Source organism: Eleutherodactylus coqui, chromosome 8 (genome assembly GCF_035609145.1).
Source record: "Eleutherodactylus coqui strain aEleCoq1 chromosome 8, aEleCoq1.hap1, whole genome shotgun sequence".
Classification (NCBI taxonomy): Eukaryota; Metazoa; Chordata; class Amphibia; order Anura; family Eleutherodactylidae; genus Eleutherodactylus; species Eleutherodactylus coqui.
The window spans coordinates 23,123,480-23,143,578 of record NC_089844.1 but is presented as its reverse complement, the minus strand read 5'-3'; the positions used below and the strand labels follow the sequence as shown (position 1 = coordinate 23,143,578).

General features: G+C 48.3%; 1 protein-coding gene across 2 annotated transcripts in view; it reads right to left on the bottom strand.

Moving 5' to 3' along the window:
• HEG1 (heart development protein with EGF like domains 1) overlaps positions 1-19,442 on the bottom strand; it is a 36,647-nt gene extending 17,205 nt beyond the window's left edge. For both annotated transcript variants that reach the window (XM_066575298.1, XM_066575299.1), the window contains exons 1-4: positions 18,401-19,442; positions 1,148-2,443; positions 954-1,070; positions 400-522 (exon numbers count right to left, since the gene is read on the bottom strand). In XM_066575298.1, the coding sequence (XP_066431395.1) occupies positions 400-522; positions 954-1,070; positions 1,148-2,443; positions 18,401-19,358 (2,494 nt within the window). In that variant the 5' untranslated portion in view covers positions 19,359-19,442. The remainder of the gene's footprint in view (positions 1-399; positions 523-953; positions 1,071-1,147; positions 2,444-18,400) is intronic.
• Positions 19,443-20,099: the final 657 nt, after the last annotated feature.

Here is a 20,099-nt window from a genome sequence, read left to right as displayed (position 1 = left end):
AAACAATGTGCGATGCATTCTGAGGGAACGCCCAGAAATATAACATGGCGAGAAAGAGCAAGTGAAAACGCAATGAAATCCATTGAAATCAGCGGTTTCGTTTGGCCCGTTAAGCGGCTGTGAATAACACGGCCGCATAAGGGGAGAAAATCCCGTTCGCCTAGAACTGCCTTTTGTGTGTGCTTTTGGTGCGGATGCGCTTTTTTTTACGTCTGTGTTGCTTCCATGTTCACTGTGATTTTCACGTGCGCAAAAAAACACATGAAGGCCCAAATGATGCCAGTTTTGTCACAACCTGCAGAAAACAGGGTGCGCAAAAAAACACATTGTATACAGACGCTATTAGACTTTAATGGGCCATTTTGGTCTATGAATATGAATCAAAATAGGACTACTCACCAAGAACGCAGCCGGCGGCCTTCTGCAGGAGGAACCCGATGGGGCATTGGCAGCTGAAGGAGCCCCGGGTGTTGAGGCAGGTGCTCGGCGCTGGGCAGGGACTGGAGAGACATTCATCCACATCTGAGGATGGAGAAGACAAGGTGAGCAGAAGAAGGACCGCGACCACCTCCATGAGTACTGGTCGCTACAACATGCAACTGAGACCGATGCGAGACAAAGCATGTAATTGTTCTCTGGTGTCAGCTTGGAGAGCCTGGCGTTGGTCTCGACTAGATCGTTGGTAAACACATGGCCACTTTGCCCCTGGAGGTGGCGCTACAATATAATGTACAATGGTTCCCTGCTCACCAGGATCATGATCAGTGTTCAGCATTAGAAACAGCACCTCTACGGTCCATGGTTGTGTCAGGTATTGCAGCTCAGCTCCATTAAAGTGAATATATTGAGCTGTAATATCAGACAATACCTGCAGGCAGGTGAGGCGCTATCTTCAATCCTGGACAGGGGTGATGAAGGGTCATTGCTCTCCTAACCTGCACCCCAGATCTCACCTGTGCTGCAGAGATCGCCACTCCAAGCCGCTGGACAATCGCACGTGTAGCTTTTCAAGTCCCGACTGTCCACACAAAGACCCCCGTTGTGGCAAGGACTGGAGGAGCAGGGACTAGCTGGGAATGTAAGAAGTGGGTTAGAGCAGCGGCACGAGGATCTGTGGAAGCTGCAGATAACGCAGCGCGCGTCTCACCTGCCGCGGTGGAAGTCGTCCTCAGAGGAGTGAGTACAGTGGTGGCCGCATACTTCACAGTGGGTGTAGTCCTCTGAGGCAGAGGATAAGGGAGGGTCTTTTTGCCCTTTGTGCTGACTGTATTCTCCAGTCTTGGTGCCATGGTGTTGGGGTCTGTTTGGGTGGTCCCTTCAGAGGTCAGTATTGAATGTCCCTGCTCCGTCAACCTCACAGTGTCTCGCGGTGATGGAGTCGGCATGGTGGATGTGGTGGAAGGAGTGTCATCTCTGGTCTGGTTAAAAGTTCCAATGAGCCGCGTTCCAACCGTGACCCCCGGCGTCCCCTCTGTGGACATCATGGTGGTTTCTGCTTCCATCGGCATTAGTGTTGTGGTTAGTTCTTGTGTTGTTGGTATCACTTCATCCCGTGATCTCTGCTCAGTGACCACCCCGGGGGTCTCGGAACTGAAGGACGTTGATGTAATTTTGGCGGTGGAGGTCTGGTCAGTCGGGGATATGGAGGACACAAGGGTCTTGTTCGTCTCTGTTCCTGGAGTTGAATCCATGTTAAGAAATGGTGGCAGAGATGTGGATGATGCAAGTGCCCCGAGGGTGGAGGACATGGCGGTCAGGGGGTTAGGAGTCCTGGTGGTCTCAGTGTTTGATGATGTTTCTGTCAGAAATGGCGAGACAGAGGAGTGAGCAGCAGCGATGAATGTGGAGGGGATGGAAGGTGATGAGGAGACATGCGATGGCGGCTGCTGGGACGGTGATGTGACTTCTCCAAGAGGTGAAGAAGAAGTCGCCGTGCTCGTGGTGGCAGCAGTAGCCGATGTCAACCCAGAAGATGAGGACCTAATTGGGGAGAAGTCGGAGGGCGAGGAGGACCACAGATCGATGGAGGAGTTATTGGGGGTAACCTCTGTGGCCTTGGAGCTGCCCCTCGTGTTGGTCGTGGTAACAGGGACACTTCTGAATGGTGATGTGGAATTGGGCATGTGGTGAGATGTGGGAGATGGGTATGTAGTCACCACATATGATGGGGTCTGCAGAGGGTACGTAGCGGGCACTGCCACCTCAGAGGATGTGTTCCTGACCGCTGTGGTCGGCGAGTCCTCGGTGATATTCTCAGAGCCTCTGGTGCTGTTCGTCGGATACGTGTTGGGAATTTCAGTAATGTCGGCCACGTTGCTGCCATTGCTGATGGATAAAAGGGTCCTGTCTCTTCCGCGGATGGTCGAGATGTCCGTCGTGTCCATGTGTGGCGTCCTCTTATTAAGGTGACGCTGCGTTGCTGATTTCTGGGTGCTTCCAGCAGCTGAAAAAAGAAAATAACAAGATATTAACGATTCAGCTCCTCCCACAAATCCACGCACTGGGAGGGGCCTACAGTGAGTTCATGAACAGAATACCAGAAATACGGTGAAGACTGACACAGCAGTAGGGGAGAGTGATTGGAAGACTTAACCATCTGTCTGGAAAATTAAGCGCTGTGACCCGGCGTCCCACAGCCCTCACCACTCGGCCTCGGTTGACACTTCTGAATTTTACACAACGGAGTTAAGTTGCATTTGTGACCTCTTTTGGGTTAGATGATGACCCCCATATACAGTGCGGGGGGGCCCTGCCTTTTCTAGACATTTGGAAGCTTTGCCTGCGGATGTCATGATTTTGGGTGGAGCAGATTTGGCGTCCAGAGGAATTTCACTTAACAAAAGCCGAGCGGTCGGGATCTGGAGCGGCGCAATCACAGCGACCTGACGTTTCCTTCCTAGTGAAGGTCCCACCCCTCCCAGCGCCAGGAACCGCCTTATCACAGGCTGCCATAGTCTAGACGGCTCCGATAAACATCCTAAACTGTGATGATCACACAACGCCTGAGCGCGCCAAATCCTACACAATGTGCAGCAAAAATCCTACTTCATACACAGAGATGAATGCCGCCTAACGCTCGCCTGCGGTCAAACGTCAGGAACCCAATTAGATTTTGTGCTGCATTCAAGTTGGCGGCTTTCATATTCATAGCAGGGGCGGGTAGCGTGCATCATTAGCGCAACTGTCTGATATGAAGCAGAGCGGCGGCCCCCAAACCAGGAAAGCGCGGGCAGTTATGTGCCTGAACAGCAAACCAAAGTCGCCTTAAAGGGGTTTTCCAAGACCCTCTGATACTGGTGGATGGACACACTGCGTTAAAAAAAAAAAAAAAAAAAAAAAAAATACTCGCCTCCCGCGGCGCACTGTCCCCCCCCCCAGCAGGCATGCTCTCTATTTACTTCGGGCTGCAGCAATCATGGGGGTTGTCTACCCATGTGACTGCTGCAGCCAATAGGAGGGCAGCAGAGACATCAGCAGTGACGTCCCATAAACCTTCCTGGACCCATGGGACTACAAGAGGCCTTTTGGCTGTGTGACGTCACCTGTCAGATGCCGCAGCGCCAAACCGCCAAAGCCACAATGAGTATATTCATTTTATGCAGTTTTGGGAACGAGGAGCCCAAAACTATATAAAATCAATAACTCAGAAAATCCCTTTAATTTTTGGGGTGTTGCTGCTCTTCGGGAAGATATTTACGGGCATCCTGACTTTTCACTTGTCCATGACTGATTTTGTGGGGTTTTCCAGGCTCTGAGCAATGAACTGGTTAATTGGCCCTAGTGTGAGATTAGAATGTAAACTCCTAGGGTCAGGGATGATGGAAGTGATACATTGTGTGAGATAGGGAGATTAGATTGTGAGCTCTTTGGGTCAGGGATGATGGGAGTGATTGGATTGTGAGCTCCTGGGGTCAGGAGTGATGGGAGTGATACATTGTGTGAGATAGGGAGATTAGATTGTGAGCTTCTGGGGTCAGGGAGGATGGGAGTGATACATTGTGTGATAGGGAGATTGGATTGTGAGCTCTTTGGGTCAGGGATGGTGGGAGTGATTAGATTGTGAGCTCCTGGGGTCAGGGGTGATGGGAGTGATACATTGTGTGAGATAGGGAGATTAGATTGTGAGCTCCTGGGGTCAGGGAGGACGGGAGTGATACATTGTGTGATAGGGAGATTAGATTGTGAGCTCTTTGTGTCAGGGATGATGGGAGTGATTAGATTGTGAGCTTCTGGGGTCAGGGATGATGGGAGTGATACATTGTGTGATAGGGAGATTAGATTGTGAGCTCTTTGGGTCAGGGATGATGGGAGTGATTAGATTGTGAGCTCCTGGGGTCAGGGAGGATGGGAGTTATACATTGTGTGATAGATTGTGAGCTCCTGGGGTCAGGGGTAATAGATACATTGTGTAAAATAGGGAGATTAGATTGTGAGCTCCTGGAGTCAGCGATGCTGGGAGTGATTAGATTGTGAGCTCCTGGGGTCAGGAATGATGGGAGTGATACATTGTGTGTTATAGGGAGATTAGATTGTGAGCTCCTTAGGTCAGGAATGATGGGAGTGATACATTGTGTGTTATAGGGAGATCAGATTGTGAGCTCCTAGGGTCAGGAATGATGGCAGTGATACATTGTATGCTATAGGGAGATTAGATTGTGAGCTCCTGGAGTCAGCGATGCTGGGAGTGATTATATTGTGAGCTCCTGGGGTCATTGTGTGTTATAGGGAGATTAGATTGTGAGCTCTTGGTGATGATGGGAGTGATGCATTTTTATGGTCTAATGGTTGATCATTCCATGGTGATTACGGTAAGGGGCACATTGGGACGGGGTCACTACAATAAGGAGATCGTTTCTATAAATGTGCAGTGGGTAGGATCTGGGGGGTGGACACTGAAGGGGTTAATCCCCCGCTCTTCTGTCACCCTCTATTAATACACTGGATTCCGCACATACTGGGTGTTACCAGGAAATACCAGAGCAAATCTCCTGTCTCTGCACTCAGCCTGATATCAGCTCCAAGTCACACTCATCTGTCAGACCCCCACGTTACAGCGCCCCCTCCTGGCTGCATAGTGGGAACACGAACAACCTGTAAACCTGCAGACTGGTAGCACCTGAGGGGGACGGTGGGATATGAAGATTGTTGAAGACATCATATCATCACAGACCACAGAAATGACAGCAAGCAGAGATCTTAGGAATGATGAAGAAGTGAAAGTTGCTGAACTTTGCGTAGTTGTGCATACATCCGTGTGTTGTTGTCCTCACTCTGAGTGAAAAATGCCTGCGTGCTGTTTCTGCGCAATTTTTAGACCGCTTTATCGGTACGAAAATTGGAGGGAAAAAGAGGCTGCGCGCCTGTAAGAGGCTGCGCGCATGTAAGAGGCTGCGCACCTGTAAGAGGCTGCGCGCCTGTAAGAGGCTGCGCGCCTGTAAGAGGCTGCGCGCATGTAAGAGGCTGTGCGCATGTAAGAGGCTGTGCGCATGTAAGAGGCTGTGCGCATGTAAGAGGCTGTGCGCCTGTAAGAGGCTGCGCACCTGTAAGAGGCTGTGCGCATGTAGTCTAAGGCTGCCTTCACACCGGAGAGAAAATAGCGCGAGATTTGTATTGCGAGACGCACAAATCTCGCACAAATATGAACCCCGTTCTTTTGAATGCAGTCAGACAAATGAGCGATGTTTACCTGCACGGCACCGCTATGCGATGCAGGAAACAACATGTTCTATCCGGCTGCGTGATCTCGCAGCGCAGCGCCCATTGTTTATAATGGGGCCAGCGGCAGCACCGCAGCACTTGCTAGGTGCATGTGGTGCGATGTCTCCCATTGAAAACAATGGCAAGAACTCTGCGATCTCTACATCCCAAAAGTGATGTGAGGCTGTTCATATGGTGGGCAGTGCGATATGAGGGCAGGATTTATCCCATAGCGCGCTTGCCCGTGTGACGTTAGCCTACAGGTGTATTTACAGGTGTGACTTTATCATGCAAGTTTTGTGCGTTACGACATGCACCACCTCACGTGCAGTTAGAAGCCATTATTCGTGATGTGTCTATTTACATGTGCGCCTTTTCTCTCGAAGTGATGCTGAAAGATTCCACGTCCTATTTTTCAGCGATTAAGCAGAAGATTCTCCCATTATTTCCTATAGATAAGTGGAAAGATCCCATCGCACCCGCATATAGTGCGATTTTCATGCGAGTTCGATTTTTTTAGAATTGAAAAAACATGCAATTTTCACACGTATGATGATGATGATGATGAGGGTGATAACACTGCAGGTCTGATGATGATGATGGCGGTGATAACACTGCGGGTCTGATGATGGGGGTGATAACACTGCAGGTCTGATGATGATGAGGGTGATAACACTGCGGGTCTGATGATGGGGGTGATAATACTGCAGCTCTGATGATGATGGGGGTGATAACACTGCAAGTCTGTTGATGATGAGGGTGATAACACTGCAGGTCTGATGATGATGATGATGATGAGGGTGATAACACTGCGGGTCTGATGATGATGGGGGTGATAACACTGCGGGTCTGATGATGATGATGATGATGAGGGTGATAACACTGCGGGTCTGATGATGATGGGGGTGATAACACTGCGGGTCTGATGATGATGGGGGTGATAACACTGCAAGTCTGTTGATGATGAGGGTGATAACACTGCGGGTCTGATGATGATGGGGGTGATAACACTGCGGGTCTGATGATGGGGGTGATAACACTGCAGGTCTGATGATGATGAGGGTGATAACACTGCGGGTCTGATGATGGGGGTGATAATACTGCAGCTCTGATGATGATGGGGGTGATAACACTGCAAGTCTGTTGATGATGAGGGTGATAACACTGCAGGTCTGATGATGATGATGATGATGATGAGGGTGATAACACTGCGGGTCTGATGATGATGGGGGTGATAACACTGCGGGTCTGATGATGATGATGATGATGAGGGTGATAACACTGCGGGTCTGATGATGATGGGGGTGATAACACTGCGGGTCTGATGATGATGGGGGTGATAACACTGCAAGTCTGTTGATGATGAGGGTGATAACACTGCGGGTCTGATGATGATGGGGGTGATAACACTGCGGGTCTGATGATGATAGGGGTGATAACACTTTGGGGTGACGGAGCCCCTTGGATCCCTTTGGAGAAGGACGGATGTTTTTCTTCTGTCAGGAGTGAATTGGAGTTTTTTATTTTCACTTCCTTTCTATCTTTAGAAGGAGCCGGAATCCCGGAGCGCCGGAGGACGTCGGTGCGGCGGGAAACACTGCAGTACTGAGCCCATGTGATGCTACAGTGTATCCACGCCGTGTATTCCTGTATCTAAGCTGTGCAACATTCTATCCACGCCATGTATCCCTGTATCTAAGCTGTGCAATATCATCTCCGTGAGACACATTCCTGTATCTAAGCTGTGAAGCATTACACCGTGGGATGAGATTTTAGAATCGTGGGACCATCTGTCCCCGATCGGGTCCGGACAATATGTTGTGCGCAGACAATGGAGACGCAGTGATTCAGTTACACGAAGTGTCTTTTTGGCTTGTCCCTCTCGTCACTGATCTCTGAGAGGCGCCATTGTCAGCCACAAAGACGATACCTCGGGTCCAGGACCTTGACCGCACAATGGCTGCTTTGTCCTGTATGGGAATTGGACAGCGATATTCTCAAGGCTCTCCCCTCCCCCACAGGACAGGTGCGGCCGGATACATAACAGTCCATACTGGAGGGTACTACAACCCCCATCACACAAGGGCCAGATCACAGGTAGTAGCTCTCCCTGCACCTCCACCAGTCAGAGCCCTCTAGTCCACCCAACATGCAGACAATAGGGATTATACTGGTATTTAGCAATGGAGTCGGAGCCGTTCTCCCACCTGAACCGCCGAGTGGAGGAGCTCCGGGGTTGAGTGTTCATTTACTACCCTATGGGTCAGGATAAGCAGCCGCCACATGCACTGACCAACAACCCCGATCCTCGTACTTCTGGCCTTTGTGTATATATGTATATCACATACTCTGTCAAAGACAATCCCGCCCCTCAAAGAAGTTGTTGTTTTGCGCAAGCAGATGTACAAATGATGAGAGTTGTGGTGATCAGACGAACGGTCACCGGAGACCCTAAAACTGGTTCCCCCCTTTGGCCTATAAGAGGCTCTCGGAGGCTCCATGCGTGTAGTGACCTCTTCTTCCGCTTGTAGAGCTTGTTGGCCACTAGACGCCTCTACGACAGTTGTCTAAAGCAATGAATCCAGGTTTAGTTTGGGCACTGATGACGACGGCCGTGTTCGTGTCTGGAGACCTCGGGGTGAGCGCCTCAATCCTGCCTTTGCTGTGAAGCGGCACACTGCCCCCTGCTGGGGTGATGGTCTGGGGGGCCATCGCATATGACAGTCGGCCCCCTAGTAGTGGTACGAGGGACAATGACAGCTCAGCGATATGTTCAGGACATCCTGCAGCCACATGTGTTCCTCTCATGGGGGCTTCCAGCAGGATAATGCTCGGCCGCACACAAGGGGGTCACAGAAGCCCCCACAACATTGTCACACTTCTGTGGCTGCCCGGTCACCAGATTTATCACCAATAGACCATGTAGGGGACCATCTAGGATACCAACTGCGACAGCCTACGAGTTTACATGATCTAGAGGCTTTGTTACAGCAAATGTGGAGCGATATGCCGCAGGATACCATACAGAACCGGTATGTCTCTATGCCCGCCCGTATATCATCTTGTATCAAAGCTAGAGGCGTTACAACATTGTACTAGAGCCTCCATGCCCACCCATATCACATCTTGTAATCAAGCTAGAGGCGGTACAACAGGGTACTAGAGCTTCCATGCCCACCGTATCACATCTTGTATCCAAGCTAGAGGCGGTACAGCAGGGTACTAGAGCCTCCATGCCCGCCAATATCACATCTTGTATCCAAGCTAGAGGCGGTACAACAGGGTACTAGAGCTTCCATGCCCGCCGTATCACATCTTGTATCCAAGCTAGAGGCGGTACAACAGGGTATTAGAGCCTCCATGCCTGCCAGTATCACATCTTGTATCCAAGCTAGAGGCAGTACAATAGTGTACTAGAGCTTCCATGCCACCGGTATGACATCTTGTACTCAAGCTAGAGTCGCCATGCCTGTCTGTATCACATCTTGTATCCAAGCTAGAGCCGGTACAATAGTGTACTAGAGCCTCCATGCCTGCCCATATGACATCTTGTATCCACACAAGAGGCGGTACAACAGGGTACTAGAGCCTCCTTGCCTCCCTGTATGGCATCTTATATCCAAGCTAGAGGAGGTACAGCAGGGTACTAGAGCCTCAATGCTCGTCATATCACATCTTGTATCCACACTACAGGCAGTACAACAGGGTACTAGAGCCTCCATGCCCACCTGTATGACATCTAATATCCAAGCTAGAGGCGGTACAACAGAGTACTAGAGCCTCCATGCCCACCTGTATGACATCTAATATCCAAGCTAGAGGCGGTACAACAGAGTACTAGAGCCTCCATGCCCACCTGTATGACATCTAATATCCAAGCTAGAGGCGGTACAACAGGGTACTAGAGCCTCCATGCCCACCGATATCACATCTTGTATCCAAACTAGAGGTGGTACAACAGGGTACTAGGGTCTCCATGTCGTCCGAATCATATCTTGCATCCAAGCTACAGGCGGTACAACAGGGGTACTAGAGCCTCCATGCCCGCCCATATCACATTTTTCGTCCAAGCTTGAGGCGATACAACAGGGTACTAGAGCCTCCATGCCCACCTGTATCACATCTTGTATCCAAGCTAAAGGCGATACAGTAGGCTACTAAGTCCTCCATGCCCGCTCGTATCACATCTTGTAGCCATGCTAGAGGCGGTACAACAGGGAACCAGACCCTCCATGCCCACCGTATGACATCTTATATCCAAGCTAGAGGCGGTACATCAGGGTACTAGAGCCTCCCTAAAGATGTTCAGAGGTTCACCAATTTGTGAAAAACAGCATCTAAAAATTCAATTTAATGAAAATGTTTCTCAACATAAATTTGCGAAGACTTTGAATATCCCATCTTCTACAGAACATAATATCAGAAGAGTCAGAGAATCTGGAGAAATTCATTGGTGCAAGGGATGAGGCTGATGGGCAATATTGGATGCTCGAGATCTACGGGCCCTCAGATGTCACTGCATTAAAAACAGGCATGACTCTGTAAGGCCTCCTGTCCACAGGCGTATCGGTAAAACGGGTGTCCCCATAGCATTTTACCAGCGTTGTGCTGCCGGTATTGACCCCGTATGGGCATCGAGTGTATTGCACATGCCCATGTATCTCAAGCAGTGTGTGTGTCTTTTTTTTTTTTTAATTCCCCGCTTTGTTTCATGCGGGGTTGTGTATGAAATCGCCAGCCATACGCAATGTATTGTGTATGGACAGCATGTGAATACTCTGCCCATACAAAAGTATAGGGCTCGCGGTGCATGATACGCTGAGAAATAGAGCATGCTGCAATCTATTTCTCGCACGTATCTACACACAGTGTCTACACGCTAATGTGCATGGATCAATGAAAGGAACATTTGTCTGAAATTTTTAGACTGCATTTTTCAGATTGGAGACCTCCTACCATCGTTGCTTCTGAGAGACTCTGCCTCTTTAACGTACTCTTTTATACAGTCATGTGACCACTTACTTTTCCACCCTTTTGTTGCCCTTGTCCCAACTTTTTTGAAATGCATTGCTGCCATCGATTTCTAAAGTAGTTAATTTTTTTAAATGAAAGGCAAAAATGTCTCCCCTCCCCCTCTGATGTGTGTTCTGTTGTGAATAAAATATGGCTAGATGAGACTTTCATATATTTTTTTTTAGATTTTACACAGCATCTCAACTTTTTTGCAGACAATTATTATTGTACCACTCTCCACCATACTTTACTGCTGCCTGCAGACACTCATTATTGTACCGCTCTCCACCGTGCTTCACTGCTGCCTGCAGACAGTCATTATTGTACCGCTCTCCACCATGCTTCACTGCTGCCTGCAGACACTCATTATTGTTCCGCTTTCTACCATGCTTCACTGCTGCCTACAGACACTCATTATTGTGCCAATCTCCAGCATGCTTCATTGCTGTCTGCAGACACTCAGTATTGTACTGCTCTCCACCATGCTTCACTGCTGCCTGCAGACAGTCATTATTGTACCGCTCTCCACCATGCTTCACTGCTGCCTGCAGACATATTATTATACTGCTCTCCACTATGCATCACTGCTGCCTGCAGACACTCATTATTGTACTGCTCTCCACCATGCTTCACTGCTGCCTGCAGACACTCATTATTGTACCGCTTTCTACCCTGCTTCACTGCTGCCTGCAGACAATCATTATTGTACCGCTCTCCACCATGCTTCACTGCTGCCTGCAGACACTCATTATTGTGCCAATCTCCATCATGCTTCATTGCTATCTGCAGACACTCATTATTGTATTGCTCTCTGCCATGCTTCACTGCTCCTGTATCATCAAACTGGGACAAGAATACTCTGTAGAGTCTTGCCGACACGCAAACTGCAGAACTGTGAACTGGACACGAAATTCGCCAGCAAGTGAACTCAGGCTGAACCACAGGACTGGACAAGAAATTTGCAGACATGACTGAGAAACAGACATAAATGTTACGAACTAGCGAAACCAGACTGAACAGCAGAACTGCAAATTGGACTTCATACTCGCAGACAGACACAACCAGCACTCACCAAGCATACCCGCATATATCAACAGATGGAATAGATACAATACGAGGTATTAGTTCAAATTCTGGCCAAAATACTTAAGCCTGTGAGCCCACTTCACGTGTACTTGTGTCTCCTGGGTCCCTACACTAATGAGTCAACCGCGGGAAACCTGCCTGCAATGCGGGTCGATTGTCCTGATAGGGACAACCCCGTGCTGGAGCCTAGGGACCTACCTCATTCTAGATGATAAAGGACCCACAGCAAGATACAGTTCACACTATACGTACCAAGAGCTGTATAGACATGCAGGAGCATGACACCACTCACACTGAACAAACAGAGAAAAGGCCAGCAGCCTCTAGCAGATGAGTTGGTATATACGAGCAACAGACCTTGGGAATTGGTTGGCTGGAGCAATCCACACCCAGCCAGCTCAATCAACACCACCGTGAAGGTATGGTGCTGAAAACCCATGTTATACAACAGATCCCAGCAGTGAACCCTAACAGCTGCCCGCAGACATTCATTATTGTACCACTCTCTAGCCCTTCTGCACCCCAGTACCAATATTTTTGTGCCTGTCCTTGTTTCTACATCAGCTTTTGGGCTTCAATTCTTTCATGAGGACTACTTCTGGTCAGACTTCTCTGGACAGTAAATGAATGTATGTGAATCCCCCTAATTTCTGCCAATTTTGAGCTGATGGCACTGCTGGACATCTGCAAATTTTGAAGTGAAGTAAACATGAAGTGTCTTTCATCTGCTGCACTAAGTCTATTTGGCCGACCACTGCATCTACGCTCTTCAACCTTGCCCGCTTCTTTGTGCGTCTTCAAAAGAGCTTGAACACCACATCTTGAAACCCAAGTCTGCTGTGAAATCTTTGTCTGGGAGAGACCTTGTTGATGCTGTATGACTACCTTGTCTTGTTGCTGTGCTTTGTCTTGCCATGGTGTATTACCTGTAATGTGAAACTGTCTTCCAAAACCTCACCTTTGTAGTAGAGTTTGGCTGTTCCTCACCCAGTGATAAGCCTCCTACGCAGCTGTTTTTTTCAGTTAATACCTGTCCTACATGAAAATGATTATTACCTGTTTCGTATAATTGGTGAATCATACACCTGACTATAATCCTACAACAACCCAAAGTGTACCTACAAGACAAAGGGCGGTCAGACAAAATATTGATGTGATTTACATTTCTCTTCTCTTCATTTGCATTTTGTTAATTGACAAAAATAAACTATGACCGCTTCTATTTCTGAAAGTGTCCCCACTCTGCAGCATTTTTCCCACACTTGCCTAAAACTTTTGCACGGTACTATGTATGTGTGTATATACCGTGTTTCCCCGAAAATAAAAGTGTCTTATATTAATTTTTGTTCAAAAAGGTTTAACTTTTATACATGCATAGCTGCCTGGACACTATTTAAATTGACTTTTTTAATTAACTGTAAGCAGGGCTTAATTTTGGAGTAGGGCTTATATTTCAAGCATCCTCAAAAAGCCTGAAAAATCAATTTTGCATCCTCAAAAATTCTGGAGAATCATGCTAGGTCTTATTTTCAGGGGACCAGGGTATGTATGTATGTATGTATGTATGTGTATATATATATATATATATATATATATATATATATATATATATATATATATATATATATAGCGCACAGTACCACTTCACCTGCTCTCTCTCTCTGGCCAGACTCACAAAGTCGGGTTTGCCGTTGTGCCGTACGCGTATATCTCTCATACGCGAGCATGCAGCTATGCAATAACATGCGTACTTGCTGCTAAACCCCATGTACTATCTTTACGTGTATACGTGCCAAGATAGAACATGCCGCGATTTTTTTTGCACGCACAATTCCTCTCGTGTAAGCGGCACAATTGAAAGCCTATTGAGAGACTGTTACTGCGTATTATGCACGAAAAAACTCTGCACGTAATACGCAGTAGCATACAGTCGTGTAAGACAGACGTTTCTCTCTATATTATACCCTTTTTCCAAAAATAAGACACATCCCAAAAATAAGCCCTACCCTGATTTTTCAGAGGGGGCTTGAAATATAAGCCCTACCCCAAAAATACGTCCTATCTGAATTACATTTAAAAAACAAAATACATTACTTAGCAGCGTGGTCCGTGTCCTCCCACTGGTCTCCGGAGCTCCAGCGTGCTTGCTTGCAGTGATCAGCTGCCAACAGATCGCTTCCTGGTTCTGGGATTCATAAATCCCGCCTCCAGGAAGCAATGGCGATGGCCATGATTGGTTCATGAGCGCTACCAGCCAATCGATGCAGCGCTCAATGAAACAATGTGATGTCTTGATTGGTTCATCCAGCACTGCATTGATTGGTTCTTAGAGCTCTGCTCAGCCAATCAACAGTCATCGCGTTGTGGAGATGGGATTTTTGAATTGGCTGAGCGGTGTTCGTCTTTGCATCTCTGGCGGCGATAGCAATTGGAAATACAGAGACTCCGCTGAGACGAACACCGCTAGGTAGGTATAAGACGTCCCCTGAAAATAAGACCTAGTGCCTCTTTTGGGGCAAAAATTAATATAAGACAGGGTCTTATTTTTGGGGAAACTCGTGTGTGTGTGTGTATGTATATATATACACATCTACACACACACACACATACACACACACACACACACACACTGCAGAGTTTCACTTCCCTCGACCTATTTTGTGTCTTCGCCTCTGCTACATACACAGCTTCTATTTTCGTGCCAGCATTTGGCGTGCTCGCTCTGTCTCTACATCATGACCATCAGTGACTGATTAGGACTGGCGCTTCTTCACCATACGCAGAAGTCAGGGCTGGTTATTGTCACCCGTCACCCCCACCTCCCCAACACCATTGTGACAGGTGCAGTAACCCAGACGGTGGCACTGAAGAGGTTAACCCCCGGCTGCCTGGGTCATGTAAGAGGATTATGGTGGCATGTGTGTCCAGCAGGGGGTGAGAGGGGCTCAGCGCCCAGGACAGGTGGACCTGGATTACGGGACGCTGCGGTGAGAGTTGCAAGGACTAGAAGGTGATGCATCGCACGCTATACGTCGGCTGAAACATGGCTGCCGCATCTTATATACAACTGCAGCGATAAATGAACGCAGCGTGTCGGCTTTTGCAGCACATTATGGAGGTCAGGCGGTAAAGTATCCCGCCCCGATGCAGAACGCAGAACCGGCTACAAGGCAGACCCTCGTTGCTGTATTTCCAGTGCAGTTTTCTAATATTCCGTGGAATCAGCGCTAAATTAGCGCCACTTTCCACAACTGTCTCATCATTCTCGTCTCCAACAGCAGACTCGGAGATGACTGTGAAATCGCCAATCCCTCGCGACTCTGATAATTAATGACACAACATCACCGTATGTGATCATCTTAAAACTACTTAAGAAACCGCCAAATTAGACGGTCGCGCCATGGACGGGCCTGACTGATGGGCAGACAGAATGCCCGGAGGTTTCCCAGCGATTCCTCCCGTCGGTCAGGAAGTCGCTCTCTCTGCGGTGGCGACACCTCGTTTCGCGGGTTTTTCAGCTCCCCCATTTATAAATAAAGAGGGATAGGGCAGGAAACGAGGGCCCCGGGGACCCACATAATCCGCGGTATCGGAAGCGGTTCTGCTTGTACCCGTCTGTACAGGATTTACCCACGACATCCGTGCTATATAGGGGCAGATGTACGAAACCGTCTAACATAAAAACTGCCTTGTTGCCCATAGCAACCAATCACAGCGCAGCTTTCATTTCCCAACAGTCCTATAAGAAAGGAAAGCTGTGCTGTGATTGGTTGCTATGGGCAACAAGGCAGTTTTTATTTTAGATAGTTTCATACATCTCCGTTATGTCCAGTTGGTAACAGGCGAATCCTTACACCCAGCGTACCAGACCGGAGAAGCAAAACTGAGCAGAGAACACGCTGGACACTCATCCCCTGCCCAGTACTTCATATCACGGCAGTCATTTTCACATATCATACATACAAAGAGAGTAGTGATGTCATCATTCATACACAGAGAGTAGTGATGTCATCATTAATACACAGAGTAGTGATCTCATCATTTATACATTAAGAGCTGTGATATACCTTGAGCAGTGATGTCATCATTCATACATGAATGGCAGTGATGTCATCATTTATACATTGAGAGCTGTCATGTCATCCTCTATACCTGGAGCAGTGATGTCATTATTCATAAATTAAGAGTAGTGTTGTTATAATTTATACAGAAGGACCATCTTTCACACACAAAGATTAGTGATGTCATTTGTATATGGAATGTAGAGGTCATTATTCATCCCCAGAAAATAACTATGGAGGGCAGTGATGTCTTCATTCAATCATAGAGAATAGTGATATCATAATTTTACACTGAGAGCAGTGATGTCATCACGTATACCAGAAGAGTAGTGTTGTCATCATTCATACACGGGGACCAATTGTGACATTTTTCACACTTGGAGAGTAGTAATGTCATCATTCATACATGGAGAGCAGTGATGTCATTATTCATACACAGCGAATAGTGATGTCATCCTTTATATACAGAGAATAGTGATGTCATAATTTATAACACTGAAAGCAGTGATGACATCATGTACACCTGAAGATTAGTGATATAATCATTCATAAGTGAATGTTGTCATCATTCATACACAGGGACCAGTGATGACACTTTTCATACATGGAGAGCAGTGACATCATCATTCATACATGGAGAGCAATGATGTCATTTGTATATGGAGAATTGTAATGTCATCATTCATAAATATGGAAGTGATATCATCACTAATATGTAGAGAGCAGTGAGGTCATTCATACATCAAGAATATGGATGTCATTTGTATGTGAACAGCAGTGATGTCATCATTCATTTACGGACAGCAGTGATGTCACTATTCGTACATGTTGAGCAATGATGCCATCATTCACCATTCACAGGTAGGGAGTAGGACAGGCTATTCTGTCACGCATTGCGATGAATGCTCATTCCCAGTCATTGTCCAGTGATGGAGTGATAATTCACCTGTTTGTCGTTAATCACATTTTTTTTTCATACCAGAAAATCATTTGTCGACAACGTAGCTTCTTGTATAAAGAGGAAAGTACCGCTGACCATAATGGAAGCAGGGATGAGGGGGCGGCGGGCGGACCGACCGCAAATGAACCCCCCAAACCTGATAAATGCAATATATCCACGTATATCACGGATGGGCGCTCCCTATAGACACAAGTATCTGCAGAAGGAGCAGGATCTGTTCCGCAGACATCATGATCATGGACTGTTTACAGATGGTCTCACTGCCAAGCAGCCCAGAGAACCAACATTGACCGCATCAAAGACCCCCAGACGTGTGATATCACCTCATCCTATAGCCACGCCCACGCTCTGCTTCCTGACTATTGTTACTCCACATCCTGTCCAACTCTTCATTCTCCTAAGCAATACATTCAACACACTAGAATAAAACAGGGGCCCCGGGGACAAATCAGACGAGGGTCCACAAGTACCGGGCTCCGTATGTTCAGCCGCTTCTCATGGGTCTCCTCCCACAGCCCAAATACTGATGCAGTTTGTGCAACAGCCGACCAATCCTTCAGAGCTATATCCAAGCTCGATCTAAATGATTGTCGCGCAGTGTGAATGCTGCCCCGACTGAACGACGAACGGGAATTTGTTCGCTTCTTGTTCTTCATTCAGTTTGTACACGCAGAAAAGTGAACAATGGTCGGCCGTGTAAACAGGCAGTATCACTAACGAGCTACTGCCTGTTCACTGTGAAAGGAGGCGGCCGAGCCGGAATGATCCCTGACCCGCTGCACCTCACTCACTGAGCAATGCTCCTTCCTGTATATAAGCACAGTAACTATTATCACTGGGATAAGCTGTTGCGCACCTGAGCCTAACAAGTCGTTCCACGTCAAAAGGCCCTTAGATTGTGAGCTCCTGCGGTCAGGAATGATGGGAGTAATATATCGTGTGTAATAGAAAGATTAGATTGCGAGCTCTTGGGGTCAGGAAGATGGGAGTGATACATTGTGTGCTATAGGGAGATTAGATTGTGGTCAGGGATGATGGGAGTGATACATTGTGTGTTATAGGGAGATTAGATTGTGAGCTCCTAGGGTCAGGGATGATGGGAGTGATACATTGTGTGTTATAGGGAGATTAGATTATGAGCTCCTGGGGTCGGGGATGATGGGAGTGATACCTTGTGTGTTATAGGGAGATTAGACTGTGAGCTCCTGCGGTCAGGAATGATGGGAGTGATATATCGTGTGTAATAGAAAGATTAGATTGTGAGCTCTTGGGGTCAGGGATAATGGGAGTGGCTACAGTATCTCATATTTCCAGGGGGCTCAATAACGTTTACTCTTTGTGTCTCCTATTAATATTTGCTCCTGGTCAGTGAGAAGGTAAAGCTCTTCCTTAAAATCTCCAATGTATCTTTCCTTTGTGATAGGACTGTGCAGTGCAGTATATAATATATATGTCATACGGTGTTACATAGTATATTTTAGGTCCTATACATGCTGTATCATACATAGCATAGATTTGTATAGTATACACAGTGCAGTATATAGGTCCTGCAATGGTCTTACAGTATTTGGAGAGCGCTCACCTGAACTTGTCTGACCAATATACATCTCCGTCCAGTCTGGTTCTGACCTATAATATATGTGAGGTCCCAGGTGATCTTCTGTTTGGGTTATTTCTATATCAGTATTGAGTGGGTGGTCAGTTCTGTTGGGTTCTGATGACTGGTTGGTCTCTGTTCTGTTGCGTTCTGATGGATAGTTGCTTTCAGGTCTGTTGGGTTCTGATAGATGATTGATTTTGGTTCTATTGGGTTCTGGTGGAGATTCAGTTGTGGTTCTGCTGGGTTCTGGTGGGGGATCACTGTCAGTTCTGTTGGGTTCTGATGTTGAGTCAATCTGCATTCTGTTGGGCTCAGATGCAGGGTCAGTCTCGGTCCTGTCGGGCTTGGATGGAGGGTTGGTCCCAGTTCTGTTAGGCTCTGATGGAGGGTCAGTCCTGGTCCTGTTGGGCTGTGATGGAGGGTCAGTCCCAGTCCTGCTAGGTTCTGATGGAGGGTTGGTCCTGATTTTGTTGGGTTCTGAAGGAGGGTCGGTCCCAGTCTTGCTGGGTTCTGATGGAGGGTTGGATCCAGTCCTGCTGGGTTCTGATGGAGGGTCAGTCCAGGTCCTGTTCAGTTCCAATGAATGTTTGGTCCCGGTCCTCTGGAGATCAGTCGGGGTTTGGGAAGGATCTCTTATCTGGTTCTGGAGCTCTTCAGGATCTGCAGGAGAAAGTTCTGAAGATGGGAGTCTATAATACCCCATCATTAACCCTTCCCTCCCTGCAGCCACATCTTCTGGGGGCGCGGGGGTCCCTGCTGCTTTCCCCCATGCTTTGGCAGGTCTGTGAGGGCGGCTCTCTGCGGGCAGCCCCTGGGTCATGGACGAGTGTTCGGGCGTCCCCACGGTGGACCATTCACTGTCCGGAGCAGCTGGAGAGCAGCGTGCGGCGCCCAGGAGCAGCACAGCCCGGAGCAGCAGCCGGGGGCCGGGGAGCATCATGTAGGAGCAGCCGAAGAGAAGACAGAGCTCCCCGGAGCGGGCTCAGAAGCCAGGGGCTGCCGGGGAGAGAGCAGCATGGATCGGTCACTGAGCGCAGACTGACCGGGGAGGGCGGAGAGAGGGACGAAGGAAGCCAGAGCCGGCCCACCGAGGGGACAGAGCCGCCCCTCCACACAGCCAGCCAGGGCCAGGGGGGCAAACTGGGCAATTGCCCAGGACCCCCATCCCCAAGGGCCCCCAGGCAATCTGACTGCACTTGCCAACGTGCAATTGTACAGACAGGTTGCTGCCCTTCCTTGAGCAGTGATGTAGCAATAGGGGTCGTAATTGCGGGGCCCATAAGCTAGGGGTCCAAAGACCCCTCTACCACAAACATCAACTTACAGGTGACAATCTGCTGCCTTCTGCCTGTCACTGCAGGAGGCCCCGAGCTGTTGCCTGTTGAATATCCCTCAGTAGGCTCAGTGTGTAATATGCCCCCCTAATGCCCTACTATAAATGCCATAGCTGCTACAGGGCACAATGTGTAATGTGCCCCCCAACAGCCCTGGTATACGTGATATACCTGCTACAGGGCGCAGTGTGTAATGTGCCCCCCAACAGCCCTGGTATATGTGATATACCTGCTACAGGGCGCAGTGTGTAATGTGCCCCCCTACAGCCCTGCTATATGTGATATACCTGCTACAGGGCGTAGTGTGTAATATGCCCCCCCTACAGCCCTGCTATATGTGCCATACC